Source organism: Pseudophryne corroboree, chromosome 2 (genome assembly GCF_028390025.1).
Source record: "Pseudophryne corroboree isolate aPseCor3 chromosome 2, aPseCor3.hap2, whole genome shotgun sequence".
Taxonomy (NCBI): Eukaryota; Metazoa; Chordata; class Amphibia; order Anura; family Myobatrachidae; genus Pseudophryne; species Pseudophryne corroboree.
In genome coordinates, this window is record NC_086445.1 from 257,975,471 (window position 1) to 258,002,693 (window position 27,223).

At 46.7% G+C, this 27,223-nt stretch overlaps 1 protein-coding gene across 4 annotated transcripts in view; it reads left to right on the top strand.

Annotated features, from left to right (window-relative positions):
• The window catches only part of KMT2D (lysine methyltransferase 2D), a 381,440-nt gene that overhangs the window by 338,451 nt on the left and 15,766 nt on the right, over positions 1-27,223 (top strand). For all 4 annotated transcript variants that reach the window (XM_063952696.1, XM_063952698.1, XM_063952697.1 and 1 more), the window contains 3 exons: positions 8,257-8,390; positions 8,846-9,986; positions 16,871-17,007. In XM_063952696.1, the coding sequence (XP_063808766.1) occupies positions 8,257-8,390; positions 8,846-9,986; positions 16,871-17,007 (1,412 nt within the window). The remainder of the gene's footprint in view (positions 1-8,256; positions 8,391-8,845; positions 9,987-16,870; positions 17,008-27,223) is intronic.

Sequence of the window (27,223 nt, forward strand, 5' to 3'; positions counted from 1 at the left end):
TCCCCTCTCCTTCTGGACCAGGTTAGAAGCCACAGTACAGTCACCATGCAGAGGTTTCTGCACAGAGAAAGTAAGAGGTGGGGATGTTTAGTTGGGTGCTGAATGTTATGGCAGTTGCGCATTAGAAAAAGCACAGTTAATAGGGCTGTTATTTGGATGGTTGCCATCCCTCAGTGCTGGGGAGTAACATTCCTTTTGGACTTCCCCTGAACAGACAACACAGCCATTTTCTGGGAACTGTCATTAGCAGCTCTTTGCCCCTCTCATCTACAGGGAAGTAGTGGTCTGGTGTATTAGGCTCACTCTTTGCTCGTTTTATCCATCTGTAAAGGAAAATTCATCCAGGGCTAAGTTTGGAGGAGTAGCAGTGGCACGTCCTGTGTGAGGTGGGAGACCAAAGCTCGCTTGAGGGTACACTTTTTGAGATGGTTGAATCAGAATGGCCTGGTAACTGGGATGGACTATTGCAGAGTTTGTAGAGCTCAATCCCATGTTCTTGGGAGCTAAACAGAGTTTTATATTTTATTTTTTAACCGCTAGTCTTCCTGTAAGACTAGTGGTATCTCGCAGTATCCATTTAAAAAATGGTTGCAGGGTTTTCTGCGCTGATAGCCCTGCGATGTGTGAAAAAAGATACCTATCTGATGTGACCGCCCCTCCATATTCCCACTGGAGAGGGGGCTGCTGGCAGTCCTGGGCCTGTGAGGCCCAAGGGCTGCTTGGAGATGTAATTCTCGTAGCGGCTGGCTTCGGGGAGGGCGCACACACACAGTCTCACAGGACCCAGCTACTGATGCTGTATTCAGAAGACCCTGCTTTGGAAGGTGTGTATTTACAGACTAATTAAGCTAAATGGACGCTTCCAATTGCTTAATTACTCTTCAGAGCAAGTCCTGGTGATTTTTCCTAAAATTAACAATTTTAGGAAAAATTAGTCTTGCTATGGATGTGCGTGAAAAGACGTGGTGATTTATATAGAAATCAGTGCGACCCATTTTCAGTCCAGCAATTGAATACCAGAACCCCGTGGCAGTGGAGAAAACCTTGTGCAGCAGGGTTTTTTAAATCTCCTGCTGGTAATTTAATCTGGCCCCATTAGTTTCTATTGTGTTTCTGTTCTTTGTTAATTATTTCCTTGTTATCTTAGTTAGGATTATTCTAATTAAATGGGTTTTTTTTTTTACTCTTTATCGTCCTTTATTCTTGGCATGTACTTTGGTGATTTATAATATTATTAATAATAATAATAATAAATAAATAAAAAATTATGAAGAACTTCACAGTCCTATATAGGAGTAGCTTAAGCTTTTGCTTGTAAATTTACAGTGCCCAAGCTCCTGTCACCGCACCCATTACAACAGGGTTATTCAACGTGCAGCATCCAGCAGTAGGGGCGTAGTAGGGGGGGGAAGTACACATCCCAACGTGTCCTGACAGTTTTGCTGTTGGGGCATACTAAAACTGTGGCAGGGCATACTGGGGTGTGTAATTCCAGAGCATCTGGAGGGTTGCATGTTGTATACCGCTGCTGTACACCATAGTATACACCATTGGACTGATAGAAAAGGACTTAATGTAAGTGCATGCTTTTCTGTATTGTAGAAAAGCCTCTAAATCCCCCAAAAATGTTCTGTTAAACCAGTCTCCCATTAATATGATCTGACTGACTAATAGTAGTTGGACATTAGTTTCTAGCAAATTGATAGCCTCTAAACTGGTTCAGCCCACAGATTGGATAGGCTTTATACTGGTTCATCCCACAGGTTCGATGGGTTTTATACTGGTTCATCTCACAGATTCGATGGGTTTAGCCCACAGATTGGCAAAGCTTTAAACTGATTCAGCCCACAGATTGGGTAAGCTTTATCAGATCACAGATTGGATAGGCCTTTTACTGGTTCTGCCTACAGATTGGATAGGCTTTATACTGGTTCAGAACACAAAATAGAGGTCCTCTTCAGTTTTTAAAAAGGGACCTTTATGTGTAGGGGACAGGCCCACTTCAAAACCTAATCTGTCCATAGTCCCCTTAGATGAGTGTTCATTTACTGCTAGAATTTTGTTGAGTTTTTCTGCTGCGGGGTACACTGGGCTCCACAGGGAATGACATTGGGGTACAGAGTAGGATCTTGAGCCGAGGCACCAACAGGCTAAAAGCTTTGACTGTTCCCAGAATGCATAGCACCGCCTCCTCTATAACCCCGTCTCCGCGCACAGGAGCTCAGTTTTGTAGTTGGTGCCATGCAGTGCAGGCATACAACAGGTGGGCTGCTCCAGTAGCCCACAGAAGAGCTTTTTTAAGTGAAAAATGAAGACTTCAAGGGCTGCAGCAGAGACACGGAGAGTGTTAGATGTCAGTCAGACAGCTGCAGCTCCATCACCTCCCCCAGCGGCGCTGTATACTCCCTCGCCCTGGTTGCCGGGTACTTACAGCGGAGGCTCCGGTTTTCATCTGTCAGTCACACACCCCACCGCAGCTCTCCAGGATCGTGTGGCCGCACTCAGGGAAGAGGTAAGTGGGTCCCCCAGGCGGGACCCGCTGGAAATCACGATCCGGCACGGCCGGTGGGAGGCGGGCCGCGCGTGCTGCTGTGGACACTGTGGTAGTACAGGAACCCCACTAGACCACCAGGGCAAGGGCACAGGTCAGTTTTACTAAAAAAACGTTTACTATAAAGCCCGCAGTACCCGGTGGTGAAGTCCAACAAGGGGATAAGGCTTTAACCTGTAGCCCCAGCCCCAGGGTGCCATTTAGAGTAAATGTTCCTGCCCTGGAGCTGCATATCTCTCTCTCCCTCACTCCCTGTCAGCGTTTGGGCGCCATTGGGACAAGCTGAGCTGATCCTGGGACTGTTTGGGCAAATCCTCCTCTGTAAAGCCGCCTGCATGTCAGCGCTGTGCATTTTACAGGACACTTAAGTATTCTACATGTCTGTTGACAGTGTTAGTTAAGAAACAGTGCATTTAGTCAGGGTTATTTAGTGCAAGTACCCTGTGATATACATCCAGTCTTTACTATGCATTGATATATCTATTGAGTGTATAGCTATACTTAGTATTACTCTGTTTTGCTAGTCCAGTGCAGTTTTATAGCATGTTATAATTTCTGCATTGTACAATGTGACTATGTGTGTGTGCATATAGCTGCTGTGTGACCTCCATTTTGTGTATCTCACTCAGATTGCTATCCCTATATTCTGTAACCTGAGGGGGCTAAGTGCGTCAGGGTTATATTTAATATAGGTGTTTCACAAGATATACTTATTGTGTATTTTTCTCTGTGATTTTTAGTCACCATATACCTCTGGAACTCTGTGCTAATACACTACACGGGGGGTTCTTGTCTGGTGTTGTGCTGCTGATATTGTACTGTGTTGCCTTGCATTGAGCTTTCAGATATGTCCGCTACAAGGGTCGACGGAGCTGGGGCTGATCCCACAGTGGGGTTCAGTATGGTATGCCGGCGGTCGGGCTCCCGGCGCCGTGAGCCCGACCGCCGGCTTACCGACAGTGTGGCGAGCGCAAACGAGCCCCTTGCGGACTCGCTACGCGCGCCACGCTATTTTAGTCTCCCTCCAGGGTGGTCGTGGACCCCCACGAGGGAGAATAAGTGTCGGTATGCCGGCTGTCGGGATTCCGTCGCCGGGATCCCGTCAGTCGGCATACTGAAGACCACCCGCACAGTGCGTGGTGGTGACGCTGCAGACACGTTTGAGGAAAATTATAGCAGCAGAGGGTTCATGTTCTGGGGGTTCCTTACCTCCCAGTGGGACCGTAGCAACGGGGTTCAAAAAGATACACCTTGGGCTACTTTCTCCACGTTATTGAATACGCTGGTAACTAGACTTACGCCCCCTATGGTACCTCCTGTGCCGGTACAACCGCTTACGGTCCCTGCGGTTAATCCACCATGGGCAGATCAACTGTCCACTCAGTTACAGCAATTGAGCCAATCACTGACTAAACAGAAATCTCACCCTTGTCTGCCTAAGACCAAGGGGTCCTCTGAGCGGGCCATTACTTCCTCACAATCCACCAACGGGATCCTCGTCTGATGAGGATGGCGTATATACTGACCCCACAGACACTGATTCTGTTACTTCTGATGGGGAATCTGTTTCACAGGTGGATGTTCCTGACTTGTTGGAGGCTATCAGGTTAATCCTTCAAATTACTGATGACCCATAGCCTGATACTGCCCCTAAGAAACCTGACAGAGTTAAACGTCAGAAAGTGGTTAAACAAGTTTTACCTCACTCTGATCATTTAGTTGACATACGTCAGGAATCCTGCCAGTGGATTCGCAGGTGGCACGGCTGGTGGTATCCTCAGCTCTGCCTGTAACTGCCGTCACGTCTCTGAAAAAAACGACGGATAAGCGTGTGGAGGGTTGTTTAAAGGCGATTTACACCCTAGCTGGTGCTGCGCATCGGCCCACTATTGCAGCGACTATTGAAGCGTGGGTTCAGGAGTTGGAAGCTGAGCGGGCTTCCAACGTTTCTGATCATGCTAGACAATGTTCTATATTGTCACAGCTTCTCATTAGATTAAGGAGGCGGCTTCTGATGCAGGTATTCTGGCGGCCAAGACTACTTCTACGTCCATTTTGGCTTGCTGGATTCTCTGGTTGCGGTCCTGGTCTGTGGATCTGGACTCTAAGAAAACCCTGGAGGTGCTCTTTTTTAAGGGAGACATTCTTTTCGGAGAAGACCTCAACAACATAGTGGCTGACTTAGCTTCTGCTAAAACAGCGTGTCTACCCTAGTACTGCTCCTTCAGTACCGAAGGCTAAGAGTACTTCCTTTCGCTCCTTTCGTCCTTCAGGGATAGCAAACGGTCAGGCGTATCCGAAACAGGCTCGCACTTCCAAACCCACTAAGCCCAAACCTAAATGTGCCTGGGCTGCCCGTCAGCCTGCTTCCAAAACTGATAAGCCTGCTGCATGACGGCGCGGGCCTCCCTTTGGGGGATCCCAGGGTGGGGGTCGACTTCTAGGGTTTACCCAGTAATGGTTGAAGATCACTTCAGATGTCTGGGTACGGGAAGTCGTCACTCGAGGTTAGTCCCTTTGGATCAGGTGAAGGCAAACACTCTTCATTCCGTGGTACAGTCCCTCCCGGACACAGGAATGGTAGTACAGGTGCCTCTGGCTCAGAGAGGCAAGGGTACTATTCACAGCTGTTCCTAGTCCCGAAACCGAATGAGGGTCTCCAAGTTTCGTATGGAAACTCTTCGCTCTATTGTTCTGGCCTTGGAACCTGGGGATTGTATGGTCTCCCTGGATATACAGTATGCTTACCTGCATATTCCCATTGCAATGTCGCATCAGCAGTACCTAAGGTTTGCGGTTGGCAACCTCCATTACCAATTGTGGGCGTTACCTTTTGGTTTGACCACGGCTCCGCAAGTCTTCACCAAGGTCATGGCGGTAATGACGGCTGTACTCCGCCGTCAAGGGGTCAGGATCCTGCCGTATCTGGACGACTTGTTGATCCTGTCGAATTCCCCAGAAATTCTCCTACGCCATCTGGATCTGACTATCCGGTTTCTGCATGCCCACCGGTGGCTCATCAACTGGAAGAAATCTTCCCTGGTCCCTGCTCAGAGCATGGTGCACCTGGGGGCGTTGTCGGACACTCACAACCAGCGGTTGTTCTTGTCTCAGGAGAAAGTCCTGAAGCTTCAGGAGAGGATTCGATGCTTCCTATCTCGTCCGCAAGCGTCGATACATTCGGCAGTGCAAGTGCTAGGACTCATGGTGTCGGCTTTCGACATGGTGGAGTACACTCAATTCCATTCCTGCCCTCTGCAGAAGCTGATTCTTGCCAGGTGGGACGGCCTGCCTCACCGGATCAGGTCGCAATTGATCTCTTGGTCTCCGGAGGTCCGTCTGTCACTAAGATGGCGGCTGTAGAACCATCGATTGAGCAGGGGTCGTCCCTTCTGGATCTCCAACTGGGTCCTTCTGACGACGGATGCCAGTCTGAGAGGTTGGGGCGCGGTGTTGGAGCAACACTCCCTTCGGGGTCGGTGGACCAGGGAGGAGCCTCTCCTCCCAATAAACATTCTGGAACTGCGGGTGGTGTTCAACTCACTGAACTTGGCCCAGCATTTAATACAGAACAGACCTGTTCAAGTACAGTCGGACAACGCCACCACGGTGGCGTACATAAATCATCAAGGTGGCACTGGAAGCCGCATGGCAATGAGGGAAGTATCAAGGATTCTTCAGTGGGCGGAACGCCATCTGCCAGCCATATCGGCAGTATTCATTCCAGGGGTCCTAAACTGGGAAGCGGACTTTCTCAGTCGTCAGGACGTACACGCCGGAGAGTGGAGCCTCCATCCAGAAGTGTTTCAACTACTCATGGACTAGTGGGGCCTTCCAGATGTGGACCTAATGGCGTCTCGACACAATCACAAGGTTACGGTCTTCAGAGCAAGGACAAGGGATCCTCAAGCAGCGTTCGTGGACGCACTGGCAATTCCATGGAACTTTCAGCTGCTTTACTTGTTCCCTCCAGTGTCGCTCCTGCCCAGAGTAATAGGGAAGTTCAAGCAAGAAGGAGGAATCCTACTTTTGATTGCTCCCGCATGGCCCAGACGGCATTGGTTCTCAGACCTTCAGGGTCTCTCGATAGAGCGTCCCCTTCTACTTCCACAGCGCCCGGATCTCCTCGTTCAGGGCCCCTGTGTGTATCAGGATTTAACCCGGTTGGCTTTGAGGCGGTCATTCAAACCATGTTGAAGACCTGGAAACCGGCTTCTGCTCGGATTTATCATAGGGTCTGGAATTCTTACTTTGCTTGGTGCGCCACTAATAATCATGACGCTTACAAGTTTAGTACGGCCAAACTTTTGGCCTTTCTACAACAAGGCCTGGACTTGGGCCTTCGTCTGGCCTCCATCAAGGTTCATATTTCTGCCTTGTCGGTTTGGTTTCAGAGAAAAATTGCGACTTTACCTGATGTTCATACGTTCACTCAGGGTGTGTTGCGGATTCAACCTCCTTATGTCCCGCCTGTGGCCCCTTGGGATTTGTTAGTGGTTCTGGAGGCGTTGCAAGGGTCTCCGTTTGAGCCTCTTGAATCTGCAGACCTTAAGTGGTTTTCTCTTAAGGTATTGTTTCTGCTGGCTATTGCCTCTGCTAGACGGGCGTCGGATCTGGGTGCCTTGTCCTGTAGGTCCCCATATCTGATTTTTTTTCACCGTGACCGGGCGGTTCTTAGAACACGTCCCTGGTATTTACCTAAGGTGGTGTCTTCTTTCCACCTTAATCAGGAGATCGTGGCTCCGGCCTTTGCCTCTCCTGACTTGTCTTCCAAAGAGTGGTCTTTGGATGTGGTACGGGCTCTCCGTATCTATGTGAAGAGAACTGCATCCCTTCGGAAGTCTGATTCTTTCTTTGTACTGTTTGGTTTTCACAAACGTGGCTGGCCTGCTCACAAGCAGACCCTGGCCAGATGGATTAGAATGGTGATTGCACATGCTTATGTACAGGCTGGCCTTCCAGCTCCTGCTACCATCAAGGCCCATTCTATTCAGTCTGTTGGACCTTCTTGGGCGGCCTGCCGTGGAGCGACCCTTGAGCAGTTGTGCAAGGCGGCTACGTGGTCCTCAGGGAACACGTTCATAAGGTTCTATGCCTTCGATACTTCCGCCTCCCAGGATGCTTCCTTTGGACGCCGGGTTCTTGTGCCCGCTACAGTGCGTCCCGTCCCAGGAAGAACTGCTTTAGGACATCCCCAATGTCATTCCCTGTGGAACCCAGTGTACCCCGCAGCAGAAAATGAGATTTATGGTAAGAACTTACTGTTAAATCTCTTTCTGCTTGCACTGGGCTCCACAGGGCGCCCACCCTGACGCACTTAGCTTCTTTGAGTTGGTAGGGCATTAGCCGCTGACACTTTCTCCTGTCGTGAGAATGTGGTGTATGTGGCTACTAACCGTTGTCGTCTTTCACCTGCTACTGCATTGGACTGGTTAACAAAAACTGAGCTCCTGTGCACGGAGGCGGGGTTATAGAGGAGGCGGCGCTATGCATTCTGGGAACAGTCAAAGCTTTTAGTCTGTTGGTGCCTCGGATCAAGATCCTACGCTACACCCCAATGTAATTCCCTGTGGAGCCCAGTGTACCTCGCAGAAAGATTTAACAACGGTAAGTTCTGAACATAAATCTCGTTTTTTTCATTACAAAATTAGTTTCTTTTGTTTTAAAACCTTGTACTTTCTGGTCTGTCCCTATCATATTTGCAGGCGATACCAGTGATAAGGAAAAGACTCTGGCAGGAAAGTTGGAGAACAGCACCGATTGGCTGAAGCAGCTGGATGCAGTGCTTCCGGGATACACATTAAAGAATGAGATGGACATTCTTACTCTTCTGGCACAAGTGAGTCATTTTGTCTTTGTTAGTTTAAAATTGATTAGTTTTACTATACATTTAAGACTCAAGTTTCCAGAGAAATTTGCACTAAATTACAACCCACTCACATTCAGAGGTCTAGCTGTTTGCCTGATCCAAGAGCTAAAAGTTGGAAGCTAAATCTTGAGTCACAACTGTGTGTGTGTGGGGTGGGGGTGGGGGTTGGGGAGGGGGGGGGGGGTTGAGAGAAGTTAAACAAATTAGACTGGAGTTTCACTTAAAGAGAATAAAAATTTTTTTTAGTTTTAGTTCCTCCTACTGCTGGTTGTTTTATGGTTTCTCAGCACAACTCATTTGCAATAAAGGGGCAAAAATTGTACATTTTGACACCAAATACCTTTTATTTCCCGTGCTAATTATTGTGTAAGATTAGAATTTTCATGTTTATATATTTTTAAATGTGTTCTATATTCTCATTCTAGGAAGAGACTGTTGTGGAGAAGGCTATCAATCATTGTTATGTTAACAATGTATCTAACCTGGATGTTCGACAACTACCGCTGTTGCCTGAAGAAACCTCACCACCTCCTTCTCCGTTTGCTCCTTCACCTGCTAGTCCTATGGAGCCTCCTGTTGCTGAATCAGAACCAGATTCCTCTATGGTAACATGCCCTCTGCCTCCCCCACAGTCACCTATTTTTGAGGAATCTATGGAAGCAGCAATCAAGCAAAGAGTACGTCCCCCAGAGGAAAGTTTAGAAGAACAACGGCCAAAAATAAAGAAGTGGAAAGGAGTTCGTTGGAAGAGACTACATATACTGATCACTTTCCAGAAAATTGGTTCACGTCATTGTGAGAAAGAGGTATGCGAGGTAATAGAAAGACTCGGTACTACCCTAAAGCCTGACACCTTGCCTCCAGATCTCCGAAAGTGTTGTTTCTGTCATGAGGAAGGTGATGGAGCTACAGATGGACCAGCACGGCTTCTAAACTTGGATCTTGATCTGTGGGTGCACCTGAACTGCGCATTGTGGTCTACAGAGGTATATGAGACACAAGGTGGTGCACTGATCAATGTGGAAGTGGCACTGCATCGTGGGTTGCTTACAAAGTGTAGCCTGTGTCAGAAAACAGGTGCCACAAATAGCTGCAATCGTTTACGCTGTCCAAATGTCTATCACTTTGCTTGCGCCATCCGTGCCAAGTGCATGTTCTTCAAGGACAAAACCATGCTTTGTTCAGTGCACAAGTTAAAGGGATCTTGCGAACAAGAACTGAGTTGCTTTACAGTCTTCCGACGGGTGTACATAGAGCGAGATGAAGTCAGTCAGATTGCAAGCATTATTCAACGTGGTGACCGTATACACATGTTTAGAGTTGGAGGACTTGTTTTTCATGCTATTGGCCAGCTTCTGCCTTATCAATTGCAAGACTTCCACAGTGTCACTGCCCTATACCCTGTGGGCTATGAGGCAACACGCATTTACTGGAGCATGCGACATAGTCACCGTCGATGTTCTTATCGTTGTAGAGTATGTGACCAGAATGGTCGGCCAGAATTCACTGTACAAGTTATTGAGTATGGCTATGAGGATGTGGTGCTGACAGACTCTTCTCCCCAGGGTAAGTTGCTGTTTTTTGCAGAATTGTTTTGTATTTGTTTCTACATTACACCTAATATATTATTATTTAGATATTCACCTAACATACTAAAAGGAAACATATTGTCACTTATAACACTGCTTTTGCAGGTATCAATTTAGACTGGTGTTTGTTCCTGCAAAGTTACATTATGACAGTATTGTCTTATTCTGCCAACCTATCTAGGGTTTTACAAGTTTGTCTAGAGTTCCTGGTTACGGTTGGTAACCAGCTGATATAGACTACTCCTGCTGGTGCTGCAACTTCACTAGACCCATGCAGACCAAGGGCTTTATTCAATGAGCTGCGATTTCACTAAAATTTTCATGTATTTCTCTAGCATCCATAAGGGATATTGGGGAATCTAGTACAATGGGGTATAGACGGGGTCCAAAGGAGCCAGTGCACTTTAAATTTCTTCAGCTGGGTGTGCTGTCTCCTCCCCTCTTTGCCCTCTCCCACAGGCAGTTTAGGAAAAAGTGCCCTCAGGAGAGGATGCACATATCTGAGCTCCAGAGAGTTTTCTTCAATTTATTTTTCATGTTTGTTATTTTCGGTATGCTGTTTGGGCACCATGGGAATTATGGGTGGGACGGTCACCAGCCTTATGAGGTGCAGAACTGCGCCTTAGCTGTCACAACCGCAGCACGCCGCACACCCCTAACACTTCCTGAAGGTGACATCTGTGCTGAGTACAAACCGTGGGCTCCGGTTCGCTCTGCGGCTAAACGCGGGCGTGTCGTACGGGACCCTCCCTGGGGGGTCCCCCGTGTAGACTGGCACAAAACCGCTTAGACTAGCACTTGTTGTGATGTTTTTAAGCTGTAAGGAGACTTTGCCAGTATAATATATCACTATAGCTCTGGTGCCATTGGAGGGGGCGGAGCTTCCTCAAAGCGGAACCAGAGGCATTTTGGTGACTTCCTTTACTTACTGCAGTCATCCACAGCGCACACAGCGCTTCCTGACTCCTCAGCCACACTGGATATCTGGTACAGGGTGTAGCAAAGGGCGAGAGACGCTATTGTACACTATCTGGGTCCTCTACAGGACAGAATTTGTTAGTGTTTACTGTGATATAGTGAGCTGGCAGCCTCACTGGGGCTGTACAGCTAAGGGTGTGTTGCTGTCCTTCTCTCTGTGTGTCTCCTCTCACATACAGTAGGGCAGGCTTGCAATATAACTAGCTGGGTGTATGTGTATGATGTTGTGCTTACTGTGAAACATGGGTAAACACAAGCTGTGCTTTGTATGCCACACAATATTCTCTCCATTATCATCTGATTCTGTTTCATGTGAACAATGCTGCCGATCTTCACAAATTAGTGAAGGGACTTGGGGGGAGGGTCCAGAGCCCGACTGGCTAGGGTCTCTTGAAACTATGATGTCAGATATGTCATCCCAGCTCACTGTTAATGTACAGAAAACTCGGCTACTACAACAGGCTGTTGCAGATTTATCTGCTAGGGCAGATGGCGGCACAGCCCCCCTCCTCTCATGCAGGACCACAAAAGCGTGATACAGATGAGAATGTACAGGAGGATGGGGAGGACTATACCCCGTTAGTGGGGATCCCGATTCTGCTCAGGGCATTGAACCCCTAATACTGGCTATACGGGACATGTTAAAGTTCCCTCTAGAGGACGCTGCGTCACAGCAGTCGTTTTTCTTTGTACAAAACAGGCCTAACGTCACTTTCCCTGATTCTGCAGAGTTAGATGACCTATTCAAGCTAATCTGGAAAAATCCGGACAAAAAATTCCAAGTGTCCCAAAACTTTTTGCGCACTAGCCCATTTGCTCCTGAAGGAGGAAATTTTGTGAGGAACCCCCAGGGTTGATGTGTCAGTCTCTCAACTGTCCAAAAAGGCGGTGCTGCCTGCCCCGGGCTCCTTTACCATAAAGGATCCTGGGGATAGGAAAATAGATTTGAGTGTAGTCTCTATTTACATGGCTGCAGGTGTATCGCAAAGGCCGGTCATTGGGGGTTGCTAGATGACCCATGCCATTCATTCCTGGGCCAATCAAATTCAGGGGGGCCTCTCTGGGGATATGCCCTTGGTCACTGTGGTGACCCTCCGAAAACACATTCAGGACACTACACATGTCCTCTGTGATTCGCTCAGAGAGATGGGGTACATTAATGCTAGGACTTCTGCCATGGCAGTCGGCACGCAGGGCCTTGTGGTTCCGTTAGTGGATTGCGGACGCAGAATCCAAACGTAGTGTGGAATCCCTCCCCTTTTCTGGGGAATGGCTCTTTGGGGGTGAATTGGATACCTGGAATTCCAAAGTTACGGTTGGGAAATCCACGTTTCTCCCCTCTGGGGCCCCGCCGGCAAGACGCTCCTACCTGGGGCCGTCTGTCCAGTCCTTTCGCTCTCACAGATTTCGATCTAAGGTCAGAGGTGCCTCCAATGCGACTAGAGGCACCAGAGGCAAGTCCAGAAAGCCTGCAAGCACCAGCTCTCAGGAACAGACCACCAGTTCTGCTTCCGCTAAGGCCTCAGCATGACAGTGCCCACCCACCCCAAGGAGATCTCGAGGTGGGAGCTCAACTGCGTCACTTCAGCCGCGTCTGGGAGGCTACCCGCCAGGATACCTGGGTCAGAGATCTTGTTTCTCAGTGCTACAAGCTAGAGCTCGACAGTACTCCTCCCCAATGATTTTTCAAATCAAGCTTACCAGCTTTGGAGAGATATGCAAGCTACGTTGCAACAGGCCATCCTAAAGTTGGTCCAGTCCCACGTCTTTGTTCCAGTACCAATACCGCAACGCGGCAAAGGGTTTTACTCAAACCTGTTTGTGGTGCCGAAACCGGACGGTTCGGTAAGACCCATTTTGAATCTAAAATCCTTGAATCCTTACTTGAAGGTGTTCAAGTTAAAAATGGAATCCCTGTGAGCAGTGAATTGCGGGCCTGGAAGAATAGGAATTCATGGTCTCCTTGGATATCAAGGATGCCTACCTCCATATTCCGATTTGGCCGCCTCATCAGGCGTACCTGCGGTTTGCACTGCTGGACAATCACTTCCAATTCCATGCACTGCCCTTCGGCCTGTCCAGAGCTCCGAGGGTGTTCACAAAGGTGATGGCGGAGATGATGTTGCAACTCTGGGTCCAGGGAATCAATATTGTTCCTTACCTGGACGACCTTCTGATCAAAGCAAGATCCAGGGAGATTTTGTTGCTCCATATCGACTGCACTATTCAACTTCTGTCATGCCATGGGTGGATCCTCAACTTAAAGAAGTCCCACCTGGAGCCGACTCAGCGGCTTCTGCTACTGGAGATGTTGATGGATACTGTGGCCCAGAAGGTGTTCCTACCAGAGGACAAGGCGACAACACTTCAGGAGATGGTCCGCATGGTACTCCGACCTGCTCGAGTGTCCATTCATCTTTGCATCAGATTGTTGGGGAAGATGGTCGCCTCATACAAGGCGATCCAATATGGCAGGTTCCATGCCAGAACTTTTCAGCTGGATCTCCTGAGCAAATGGTCTGGTTCACATCATCAGATGCACCGGGATGATACAGCTGTCGCCTCAGGCCAGGATTTCCCTCCTGTGGTGGCTACAGTCCTCCAATCTACTGGAGGGCCGGAGTTTCTAAATTCAAGCTTGGACCTTCCTCACGATAGATGCGAATCTACGAGGATGGGGTGCTGTCACCCAAGGGGTGCAGTTCCAGGGCAGATGGTCAGCCCACCAAAGCCTCCTTGCGATCAACATTCTGGTACTTCAGGCGTTCTACAATGCTCTGCTTCAGGCCTCTCCTCTCTGCTCAAGGATCACGCGATCCTGGTAAAGTCGGACAACGCCACAGCAGTGGCGTATATCAATCGACAAAGAGGGACAAAGAGCAGAGCCTGCATGCGAGAGGTGTCAGAGATACTCCTTTGGGCGGAATGAAATGCAAGAGCAATGTCAGCAATTTTCATTCTGGGGTGTATACAATTGGAAAGTGGACTTCCTGAGTCGTCATGATTTCCACCCAGGCAGTGGGGACTCCACCAGCAAGTCATCAAACAGTGGGGCTGCCCGCAAATCGACATGATGGATTTTCGTCTCAACAAGAAGCTTCCCTGGTATTGCTCACGAACCAGGGACCCTCAGGCGAGGGCAGTGGATGCACTGACGTCGCCTTGGCCTTAACGGCTGGTGTACCCGTTTCCTCCAATTTCTTTACTCCCCAGGGTGCTCAAGCACATCAGAAATCAGAGTCCAGGCAATTCTAATTGCCCCGGATTGGCCTTGGAGGGCGTGGTACTCGGATCTTCTGGCCATGTCCGTCGAAGACCCTTGGCCTTTACCACTAAGAAGAGATCTTCAACAAGGACCATTCATCTACCTGGATTTACAGCGACTTCGTTTGACGGCATAGAGTTTGAGCGGAACATCATAGCTCACAAGGGCCTTTCCAAAAAGGTTATTGCTACCATGGTTCAGGCCAGGAAGCCTGTGACGTCAAAACACTATCATATCTGGAGGAGAACGCACGTATCCGCCTGCTGACTTTCACTTGGGATGTTTCTTACGTTTCCTGCAGGCTGGTGTGGATAAGGGCTTACGTCTGGGATCCATTAAGGTCCAGATTTCAGCACTCTCCATTTTCTTCCAGAAGAAATTGGCAGTGTTGCCAGAAGTTCAGACCTTGCAAGGGGTACTCCACATACAACCTCCTTTTGTGCCACCTACGGCACCCTGGGATCTGAATGTAGTGTTGGAATTTTCACAGTCTTCCTGGTTTGAACCTGTGATGACGGTAGAAGACAAGCACCTCACGTGGAAGACGGTGATGTTACTGGCCCTGGCTTCTGTTCGACGTGTCTCAGAATTGGGGGCCTTGTCGCGTAAAAGTCCATACTTGGTCTTTTACGGGGACAGAGCGGAGCTCCGGACTAGGCAGCAGTTCCTGCTGAAGGTTGTCTCTGCGTTTCACTTGAATCAGCCTATTGTGATTCCGGCCAGTTCTGACGCTTCTGCTCCTTCGGAGGCATTGGATGCTGTGCGAGCCCTGAAGAGCTATGTCAAGAGAACAGATCAGAAAGACTGATTCTTTGTTCGTGCTCTATTAGGCGCAGAAAAAGGGTTGCCCTGCTTCAAAGCAGTCCATTTCTCATTGGATTAGGCTTACTATTCAACAGGCCTATGTGTTGGCAGCCTTACCTGTTCCTAAGTCTCTGAAAGCCCACTCTACAAGATCAGATTGCCCGTGGAGTCTCGGCTTTACAACTATGCCAAGCTGCTACCTGGTCGGGGAAGAACACTTTTGTTAAGTTCTGCAAGTTTGATACCCTGGCCAAAGAGGATACCCAGTTTGGGCAGGCGGTGCTGCAGCAGTCTCCACGCGTTCCCGCCCGTTCTTGAAGCTTTGGGACGTCCCCATCGTACTAGATTCCCTAATATCCCTTATGGATGCTAGAGAAAATAGGATTTTAATTACCTACCGGTAAATCCTTTTCTCGTAGTCCATAAGGGATATTGGGCGCCCGCCTCAGTGCGTTGACTTTTCTGCAGGTTCTTGTTATGTGGTAACCTGTTCAGCTGTTGTTACCAGCCGTTGCTGGTTGTTATATGCTAGTAGTGTGCTTGTATGGAAATCTCACTACTCTTTGTTATTATATTACTTCTCTCATATATGTCCTTTCTCCTTCGGGCACGTTTTTACCTATAACTGACTGTGGGAGGGGGCATTAGAGGGAAGGAGCCAGTACACCCAGTTGAAGAAATTTTGGACCCTGTCTATACCCCATCGTACTAGATTCCCCGATATCCCTTATGGACTATGATAAAAGGATTTACCGGTAGGTAATTAAAATCCTATTTATTTGCTGTGGAATTTAAAGCAGTGTTTTTATTAAATGCTAAACATTTCAGGTTATGCCTTTTAATAACATGACTGCTCTAAATCCTTCCGAAAAAACTCTGAAATTCAGCAATTTTTGAGGGTAGGGGGTAGCAGGCTACAAACAGCTGCTACTATGCAGAAGAGGACTCTGTTTTATAAATGAAAGTGTAGCATATGAAAATAATTGAAATTTAGTATCCTTTTTGGTCATAAAGGAAAAACAAAACAGCATGAAGTGTTCCTATGGCACTTTTTTTTTTTTTTTCCCCCTCATAAGACAATTGAACTATTACTTATTTCCTGGGAAATTTGTCTAATGCTGGGTACGCACTAGGACATCAGTACGCTGGCCTATCTTACAATCTGTAAGTGCATACACACTTACCAATTGTTGCCCCAATGTGTTGTACCTGACCTCACAACTGGGCGGTTATTTACATGTATCTGCCCATTTGTGATGTCAGTCACCGGCGGCCTCTGGAGTAAGTGTATGGGGTAGTCGTCAGAATGGCCGTACACACAGCATGATGCGCCGCTGTATCTACAGATATATAGGCTGTACTGCAGGGCCAATGTGATATTCCGTGAATGACTTAATTCACAGATATATTGCTGGTACACACCGGCCGCCGTGCCTTTGATATAACGGCCGTTCAATTGAACGGCCAGTGTGTTCCCAGCTTTACTCTCCTGGTCTTTGAAACAAATTGAATAAGTCTATAAATCAGATAAGATGGTTCGTAAATCCGTGTATGGTTTTATACCGCTTTCTGGCTTAAAAAAAACGTTTATTCTCTTTGGTTACAGATACCATTTATTTTGTTTTAGACCACACTATAAAAGGTATCGGAAGTTAATCTATGTAGACTTGATCTATGTATCCCCTCTCTTGTACAATAAATTACTATATTTTTACAGTATTTAAAAATGGGGCTTGTACCTGAATTTGGTGCTAATAACAGGATTAGCTTACATCTAATTCATGAAGATCTAAACCTCTGTTGTCCATTTTTAGCTCTGTGGAATCGCATTGCAGAACCTGTTGCACGAATGCGGAGAGAAACTGGAATGCTTCGCCTTTTCCCAGAGTATCTTAAAGGAGAAGAGATGTTTGGGCTGACATTACACGCGGTGCTGCGCATCGCTGAGTCTGTAAGTTTTGTTATCTTACTGCTATTTGATAAAGTCCATGCATGCAGTTACCAAGCTCTATTTTCTTACCTCCTTGTAGTGACAATAAAATCTTCTAATATTAGGTAAGATTTACTCTCTTCCCGTCTTTGCTGCAAAAATATTGCAGCATATTTTCTATGCACAGCTTTCATCAATAGCTCATGGTATATTATGAAGATTTAAAAAACAAAAAACAAAAAAAAGTTCCTTGAAGTTGCACGTTTTTTAAATTCTACTTGTTCATCCAGAGCAGTGGTTCTCAAAGGTTTGCTTAGACCATCTGTGCACAAGCATTGATCTCTTTAAAACCTGGACCATTAGGGCACCTTGAAGATGAAGTTTGAGAACCAGTGACCCAAAGGAAGGCAAATGGCGAACAGCAGTTGGGTCTATACCAGTGCATTCAACATGTGTCCCAGCGCACTCATCTTTTGATTTAACCTACTGGCCCTATCAAAGCTGTAAGGCAAGGGTCTTCAGCCTGCGGACCTCCAGTTGCTGTGGAACTACACATCCCAGCAAGCCCTGTCACAGTTTTGCTATTAAGTCTGGCTAAAATTGAAGCAGGTTATGCTGGGATGATTAGTTCCACAGCAGCTGTAGGGCCGCAGGTTGAAGACCCATGCTTGTAAGGGAATCTGCTGCTTGGTCTGCATACCTGACTACTGGTGTGTAGCCAGATTGAACAGTGATCCTGCTGCTTGGTAGAGGTGACTGTCAGAGAAACCATAGAAGAGAAGTAATCCTTTGTCTTTTTCTCTTACGTCCTAGAGGATGCTGGGGACTCCGTAAGGACCATGGGGTATAGACGGGCTCCGCAGGAGACATGGGCACTCTAAAGACTTTAGGTATGGGTGTGCACTGGCTCCTCCCTCTATGCCCCTCCTCCAGACCTCAGTTAGATCCTTTGCCCAGAGGAGACTGGGTGCACTGCAGGGGAGCTCTACTGAGTTTCTCTGTAAAAGACTTTTGTTAGGTTTTTTTATTTTCAGGGAGCACTGCTGTCAACAGGCTCCCTGTATCGTGGGACTGAGGAGAGAGAAGCAGACCTACTTAAATGATAGGCTCTGCTTCTTAGGCTACTGGACACCATTAGCTCCAGAGGGTCGGAACGCAAGTCTCACCCTCGCCGTTCGTCCCGGAGCCGCGCCGCCGTCCTCCTCACAGAGCCGAAAGATAGAAGCCGGGTGAGTATGAAAAGAAAGAAGACTTCAAAGGCGGCAGAAGACTTCGGATCTTCTATGAGGTAACGCGTAGCGGTAACGCGTAGCGGCATTGCTCCGAACACACACACACTGGCGGCACTGTATGGGTGCAGGGTGCAGGGGGGGCGCCCTGGGCAGCAATTATTAACCTTTTAGGGACACTGGCAGAGATATATATGGCAATATATGGCAAAAACCCCCGCCAGTATAAAGATTTGAGCGGGATCGAAGCCCGCCGGTGAGGGGGCGGAGCTTGATCCCTCAGCACTAACCAGCGCCATTTTCTCCACAGCACGCTGCAGAGAAGCTGGCTCCCCGGACTTTCCCCTGCTGAACACATACATAGGGCAAAAAAGAGGGGGGGGGGCACATTTATTTGGCGCAGTGAGTATATTTATAAAAGCGCTGTACTGACTGGGATTTTTATTCCAGTATCCGGTGGCGCTGGGTGTGTGCTGGCATACTCTCTCTCTCTGTCTCTCCAAAGGGCCTTATTGGGGGACTGTCTCTATATATATATATATATATATATATATGTATCTTGGATAATCCGGCACTCCTGTGCTGGTACATTAAGTGTTGGGTGCTCGTGCTGTTTTGAATACAAGTCCTCTGTTGCTAAACAAGCAAGCTGCACGTCACTCCATGAGAAAAAAAGTGCTTTAATGAATGTTGGTTACATGAGAAAAAATCAGCCTATCCGTTTTATCAACGGCTCGTTTCGGGACTTTGCATTGTCCCTTCGTCAGGATAACATATGGCTGCTGTGTTCTGTAACAAAAAAGCGTGCTGAAAAGAAAAAGAAAGAAAAAGAAAATGTGCTAAAGTCTTACCTTATATCCCTGTAGATCTTGTGTGCGTGTGCTCTGCTGCTGCCGGAGGTCGGGGAGGCGCGCCTGTGGTCCCGGTGACGTCGTCCCGGAAATGGCTGTCATTGGCTGCAGCTTGTTGCCATGGCAACCCGGCTAGCGTCCCCGGTCACCGGAGCTGCAGATTGCAGAAAGAAAACGTTAAACCACCGTGTGTGAAATGTAAAAGCATTAGAAAAGGGAATTACTTAAATATGATATGTTAAGCAAAAGCAGTATGGGACTGTGATGAAGGTGATGAAATGTTCAAGAAAAAAGTTAGAATAATAGGGAAGGCATGCTGAAGAAGTGCTGAGTTAGTGTATGATGGATGCTGCTGGAGGAACATAAGCAGAATGCATAGGAATGAACTATGTAAATGGACGATATAAATATTTTATGCAGCAAGGAAGTCTGTCAAAGAATGTTCCAGTTGATTTTCTCATTCAGTCCATTGGGATGAATGGTGTCCAGTTTAAAAATCCAGCGTGATTCTAATTTCTGTAAGGCTGTGGATTTATCTCCTCCTCTGATCATTGGTGGAAGCTGGTCAATTATTTGGTAACGTAGTTGGCCCAGACTGTGTTGGCATGTTTTAAAATGCCGTGCCACTGGCTGATCATTTTGTTCTCCTTGGAGAGATTTGGTTATCGCAGAGCGATGCAATGCCATCCTCTCTTTAAACATGCGGCTGGTCATGCCGATGTAATATTTATTACATGGGCATGTGATGTAATAAATAACGAACCGTGAGGAGCAGGTAAGGATCTGTTGGATTTCATATTTTTTATTTTTGTGTGGGTGCTGGAAGGTACTTCCTGAAATGAGGTATTTGCACGTAGTGCAAGAGGCGCATTTATAGCAGCCCGGTTTTTTGCTGAAACCAAAAATGCCTGAAGATGGTATAAGGTTAGTGATATCCGCCTTAACAAGATGGTCGCGTAGGTTTTTTCCTCTCCTGAAGCTAGTCATTGGTGTTTTATTAGTAAAACATGGTAAACTAGGGTCAGTTTTCACTATTGGCCAGAGTGCCTTTGTTGCCCTTGTTATCATGGGGCTGGTGGTGGAAAAGGTAGTTGACCAGATGAATTTATCTTTAGTGTCCGCAGGAATTTGCTGGTTCAACAGGCCTTGTCTTGGAATTTGTAATACTTTTGCTTTTGTCTTTGCCAGTTCTATGGGGTCATAGCCTCTCTGGATGAATTTATTCATGGTGATGTCCAACGCAGCTGGCAGATCATCTGCGTTGCTGGTTATTCTGGCTATTCTGAGCATTTGAGAATGTGGAAGTCCCTGTTTAAGTGCCTTGGGGTGATGGCTGCTTGCTTCCAGAAGAGTGTTACGGTCTGTAGGTTTGTAGTAAACTGAAGTTTCCAAATGGCTCTGTTGATTGGTCACTATGACGTCTAGGAAATTGACTCTTGTGGTGCTGATTTTGAAGGTAAACTTGATGCTAGAGGGGAGATGATTAATGTTGGTCATCATTTCTAGAAATGCTTCTTCGCTACTGTTCCAAAGCATGAAGCAGTCATCTATGTAGCGGGTATACCAACAGATATGTTTCTTATAGTCGGCGTTATTTAGAAAGAATTCTTGTTCCAGTTTAAACATGTAAATATTGGCATATGCCGGGGCTACTGCACTTCCCATGGCACAGCCTTGGGCTTGCAGATAATATCTGCCATCATACAGAAAGTAATTCCGTGTTAGCACCAAGCGTAGTAGCTGTAGAAAGAGGGGAATGTGAAATCCAAAAGGTTCTTGAATCCTGCTAACGAACTCCTGTACAGCCTCCAGGCCCTCGCTGTGAGGGATGGAAGTATACAGAGAGTTAACGTCCATGGTGCATAGATATTGAAACTCCGTTGTATTGGAGAAAGTAGCTAAAGCTTTAAGAAAGGATGTTGTATCTTTAAGGTACGTATGTTCCTTGGTGATATGTGGCTGTAACAAAGAGTCGAGCAATTCGGCTATAGGATGGTATAAAGAGCCTCTTGCTGACACGATGGGGCGGCCCGGTGGTTCAACACAATTTTTGTGTACTTTGGGAACCGTGTATAGTACTGGTGTTATAGGAAACTTAACCAGTAAAGATGTTTTAATTTTGGTAGTTATCCAGCCATCTTGTTCTGCTTTTTCTAAGATGTCTGACAATTCTTGCTTATATTGATCCGTTGGGTCTCTGGTGAGAAGCTGATATGTGACAGTATCAGATAATTGCCTCTGTATTTCTTGTTTGTATTTATGTAAGTCCTGTATAACTACACTGCCGCCCTTATCTGCTGGTCGTATTATGATGGAGGTGTCAGCTTTGAGTGATTTTAGTGCTCTGAATTCTTCCGTTGTCAGGTTGGGATAAATTTTCGGTCGTGCTCCTTTAAATTTGTGGACTGCTTCATCCAACAGTCGACTGTAAGTTTTGATTGAAGCATTTGTTGATATGGGATCAAATTTGGATTTGTGGTGTTTTCTTAATTTGACTTCCATAGCCGTTGGTGGTTCAGCTTCCGGTTGTTTTTGAAAATATTCTTTCAATCTTAGTTTTCGTTCCATTTTATGTAGATCATTCTGCCATTCGAAGTCATCGTGGAAGTTTGTGGGGACATAAGACAAACCTTTGTTCAGTAGGGAGGTTTCTGCAAGTGAGAGATCCCTAGATGATAGGTTGAAAATCAAGTTGTCTTTTTGTTTTTTGGCTGAGACTTTACTGAGCCTTTTGTTTTGGCCGCTCCTTCTGGTAGTTCTCCTCCGGTATCTAATTTCGCTCTGGTGCGAACCCCTAAAGGGGGGCGTTGTGGGTTGATGGCATCGTCTGAGTCAGCTATTTTAAAATCGCTATCACTATTAGAGTGTTGACGGTCCTTGGACCTCTGATCTCGACGTTGGCGCCAATTAGATCTATAATTGGTGCGGTTTTGCCTGGTGGAGTCTGTGCCCGTCAGCCAACGGTACACACGGTGTTCTTCGTAGTCAGATTTAACTACCTGGAGTTTGGTATTTTTAAATTTCAGTAGTTCTTTTTTATGGTTTTCAACTTGCTGATTTAATTTGATCCACCATGTATTGTGGTTGGGATCTTGTAGCATTTGTTGTTGCGACAGGTGGTATTCTTCTATGCGTGATCTAGTTGCTTTGAGTTCTTTCCCTGCCTCCTCTATTACTAGTAACATTAAATCAAAACTACACTTGTTCAGAACTGCTATCCATCGCCTGCAGAAGTCCGCATTCATGCGTCCTATTGTTGGCACGTTAAGGATTCTAAACCCGCGTGGTATGAGTTTTTGGCGATAGTAGTCGGATAGAGTCGATCCGTGTAGCAAGTAGTCCACTTCCCGATTTCTTAACTTCAGCAGTTGTTGATAAACATCGTTTGGGGTAAATTCCAGCGTGTCTGGGACTGCATCTACATCAAAGAGTATTTGTTCAGCTTGTTGTTGTGTAAAGCTTAGTGTATCTCCAGCTTGTAGTGTAAGACCTACAAAGTTGATATCTCCAGAAATAGCGGGGTTATTGCTTGCTTCAGACATGCTTGCTGTGTGGTGAAGTGTTTAGCTCACTTGGAACAAATGAAGATAAATGAAGATAAATGTATAAATCCGCTTTGGGTGCCTTGATACTACAGCTGTGTTTTGCTAACAGCTGCTGTACATGTGTATCTTGGATAATCCGGCACTCCTGTGCTGGTACATTAAGTGTTGGGTGCTCGTGCTGTTTTGAATACAAGTCCTCTGTTGCTAAACAAGCAAGCTGCACGTCACTCCATGAGAAAAAAAGTGCTTTAATGAATGTTGGTTACATGAGAAAAAATCAGCCTATCCGTTTTATCAACGGCTCGTTTCGGGACTTTGCATTGTCCCTTCGTCAGGATAACATATGGCTGCTGTGTTCTGTAACAAAAAAGCGTGCTGAAAAGAAAAAGAAAGAAAAAGAAAATGTGCTAAAGTCTTACCTTATATCCCTGTAGATCTTGTGTGCGTGTGCTCTGCTGCTGCCGGAGGTCGGGGAGGCGCGCCTGTGGTCCCGGTGACGTCGTCCCGGAAATGGCTGTCATTGGCTGCAGCTTGTTGCCATGGCAACCCGGCTAGCGTCCCCGGTCACCGGAGCTGCAGATTGCAGAAAGAAAACGTTAAACCACCGTGTGTGAAATGTAAAAGCATTAGAAAAGGGAATTACTTAAATATGATATGTTAAGCAAAAGCAGTATGGGACTGTGATGAAGGTGATGAAATGTTCAAGAAAAAAGTTAGAATAATAGGGAAGGCATGCTGAAGAAGTGCTGAGTTAGTGTATGATGGATGCTGCTGGAGGAACATAAGCAGAATGCATAGGAATGAACTATGTAAATGGACGATATAAATATTTTATGCAGCAAGGAAGTCTGTCAAAGAATGTTCCAGTTGATTTTCTCATTCAGTCCATTGGGATGAATGGTGTCCAGTTTAAAAATCCAGCGTGATTCTAATTTCTGTAAGGCTGTGGATTTATCTCCTCCTCTGATCATTGGTGGAAGCTGGTCAATTATTTGGTAACGTAGTTGGCCCAGACTGTGTTGGCATGTTTTAAAATGCCGTGCCACTGGCTGATCATTTTGTTCTCCTTGGAGAGATTTGGTTATCGCAGAGCGATGCAATGCCATCCTCTCTTTAAACATGCGGCTGGTCATGCCGATGTAATATTTATTACATGGGCATGTGATGTAATAAATAACGAACCGTGAGGAGCAGGTAAGGATCTGTTGGATTTCATATTGTTTATTTTTGTGTGGGTGCTGGAAGGTACTTCCTGAAATGAGGTATTTGCACGTAGTGCAAGAGGCGCATTTATAGCAGCCCGGTTTTTTGCTGAAACCAAAAATGCCTGAAGATGGTATAAGGTTAGTGATATCCGCCTTAACAAGATGGTCGCGTAGGTTTTTTCCTCTCCTGAAGCTAGTCATTGGTGTTTTATTAGTAAAACATGGTAAACTAGGGTCAGTTTTCACTATTGGCCAGAGTGCCTTTGTTGCCCTTGTTATCATGGGGCTGGTGGTGGAAAAGGTAGTTGACCAGATGAATTTATCTTTAGTGTCCGCAGGAATTTGCTGGTTCAACAGGCCTTGTCTTGGAATTTGTAATACTTTTGCTTTTGTCTTTGCCAGTTCTATGGGGTCATAGCCTCTCTGGATGAATTTATTCATGGTGATGTCCAACGCAGCTGGCAGATCATCTGCGTTGCTGGTTATTCTGGCTATTCTGAGCATTTGAGAATGTGGAAGTCCCTGTTTAAGTGCCTTGGGGTGATGGCTGCTTGCTTCCAGAAGAGTGTTACGGTCTGTAGGTTTGTAGTAAACTGAAGTTTCCAAATGGCTCTGTTGATTGGTCACTATGACGTCTAGGAAATTGACTCTTGTGGTGCTGATTTTGAAGGTAAACTTGATGCTAGAGGGGAGATGATTAATGTTGGTCATCATTTCTAGAAATGCTTCTTCGCTACTGTTCCAAAGCATGAAGCAGTCATCTATGTAGCGGGTATACCAACAGATATGTTTCTTATAGTCGGCGTTATTTAGAAAGAATTCTTGTTCCAGTTTGAACATGTAAATATTGGCATATGCCGGGGCCTCCGGCAGCAGCAGAGCACACGCACACAAGATCTACAGGGATATAAGGTAAGACTTTAGCACATTTTCTTTTTCTTTCTTTTTCTTTTCAGCACGCTTTTTTGTTACAGAACACAGCAGCCATATGTTATCCTGACGAAGGGACAATGCAAAGTCCCGAAACGAGCCGTTGATAAAACGGATAGGCTGATTTTTTCTCATGTAACCAACATTCATTAAAGCACTTTTTTTCTCATGGAGTGACGTGCAGCTTGCTTGTTTAGCAACAGAGGACTTGTATATATATATATATATATATATCTATATCCCTATCCCGGAGTGTGTGGGGGTGTCTGTACGTGTGTCGGCATGTCTGAAGCGGAAAGGCTCATCTAAGGAGGAGGTGGAGCAGATGATTGTGGTGTCTCCGTCGGCAACGCCGACACCTGATTGGCTGGATATGTGGAATGTTTTAACTGCAAATGTGCCTTTATTACATAAGAGAATGGACAAAGCAGAGTCCAGAGAAAGGTCAGGGAGTCAAGCCATGGCTTTAGCTGTATCACAGGGCCCTCCAGGGTCTCAGAAACATCCCCTGTCCCAAGTAGCAGATACTGATACCGACACGGATTCTGACTCCAGTGTCGACTACGATGATGTGAGGTTACACCCAAGGCTGGCCAAAAGTATTAATTATATGATTATTGCAATAAAAGATGTTTTACATATCACAGATGACCCCTCTGTCCCTGACACGAGGGTATGCATGTTTAAGGAAAAGAAACCTGTGGTAACTTTTCCCCCATCTCATGAGCTGAACGCGTTATTTGAAAAGGCTTGGGAAACTCCAGACAGGAAACTGCAGATTCCCAAGAGAATTCTTTTGGCGTATCCTTTCCCTGCACAGGACAGGTTACAGTGGGAATCCTTGCCCAAGGTGGACAAGGCTTTAACGCGCTTGTCCAAAAAGGTGGCGCTACCATCTCCAGATACGGCAGCCCTCAAGGATCCTGCTGAACGCAGACAGGAAACTACCCTAAAATCAATTTATGCACATACGGGTGCCTTGCTCAGACCGGCAATAGCGTCGGCTTGGGTTTGTAGCGCTGTAGCAGCTTGGGCAGATACCTTGTCATCTGACATTAATACCCAAGATAGGGATAGCATTTTATTGACCTTAGGTCATATTAAAGACGCAGTCTTATATATGAGAAACGCTTCCAGAGACGTTGGGCTGTTAGGTTCAAGAGCCAACGCCATGGCGATTTCTGCAAGGTGAGCCCTGTGGACCCGTCAATGGACGGGTGATGCCGACTCAAAGAGACATATGGAAGTTTTGCCTTACAAGGGTGAGGTTTTATTTGGGGAAGGTCTCGCGGACCTGGTTTCCACAGCTACCGCGGGTAAATCTACCTTTTTACCTTATGTTCCCCCACAGCAAAAGAAAACACCGCAATATCAGATGCAGTCCTTTCGGTTGCATAAGTCCAGAAGAGGTCAGGGCTCTTCCTTTCTCGCCAGAGGTAAGGGTAGAGGAAAAAGAATGCCTGCTACGGCTAGTTCCCAGGAGCAGAAGTCCTCCCCGGCTTCTACTAAATCCACCGCATGACGCTGGGGCTCCACTGAGGGAGTCCGCGGTGGTGGGGGCATGTCTTCGACTCTTCAGCCAGGTCTGGGTTCAGTCAGACGTGGATCCTTGGGCGATGGAAATTGTATCCCAAGGCTACAAGCTGGAATTCGAAGACGTACCTCCTCGACGATTTTTCAAATCGGCTTTACCAGCTTCTCCCCCAGAAAGGGAGATAGTTTTAGCTGCAATTCAAAAACTTTGTCAACAACAAGTGATTGTCAAGGTGCCCCTAGTTCAACAGGGGAAGGGGTACTATTCAACCCTGTTTGTGGTCCCGAAACCGGATGGCTCGGTCAGACCCATTCTGAATCTAAAATACCTAAACCTGTACTTGAAAAAGTTCAAATTCAAGATTGAATCACTCCGGGCAGTTATCTTCAGCCTGGAGGGGAGGGGGGGGGGGGGATTTTATGTTGTCACTAGACATAAAGGATGCATACCTTCATGTCCCCATAAATCCCCCTCATCAGGCATACCTGAGATTCGCTGTACATGACTGTCATTACCAGTTTCAGAAGTTGCCGTTTGGGCTTTCCACGGCCCCGAGGATTTTTACCAGGGTAATGGCGGAAATGATGGTGCTCCTGCGCAAGCAGGGAGTCACAATTATCCCGTACTTGGACGATCTCCTGATAAAAGAGAGATCAATTGCAGAAAAGCGTGTCACTCTCCCTGAGAGTGCTGCAGCAGCATGGCTGGATTCTAAATCTACAGAAGTCACAGTTGATTCCAACGACTCGGCTATCTTTCTTAGGCATGATTCTGGACACGGAACAAAAGAGGATTTTTTTCCCGATGGAAAAAGCCCAGGAACTCCAGAACATGGTCAGAGACCTGTTAAAACCGAAGAGTGTCAGTCCATCAATGACCTCGAGTACTGGGAAAAATGGTGGCGACCTACGAGGCCATCCCCTTTGGCAGGTTTCATGCGAGG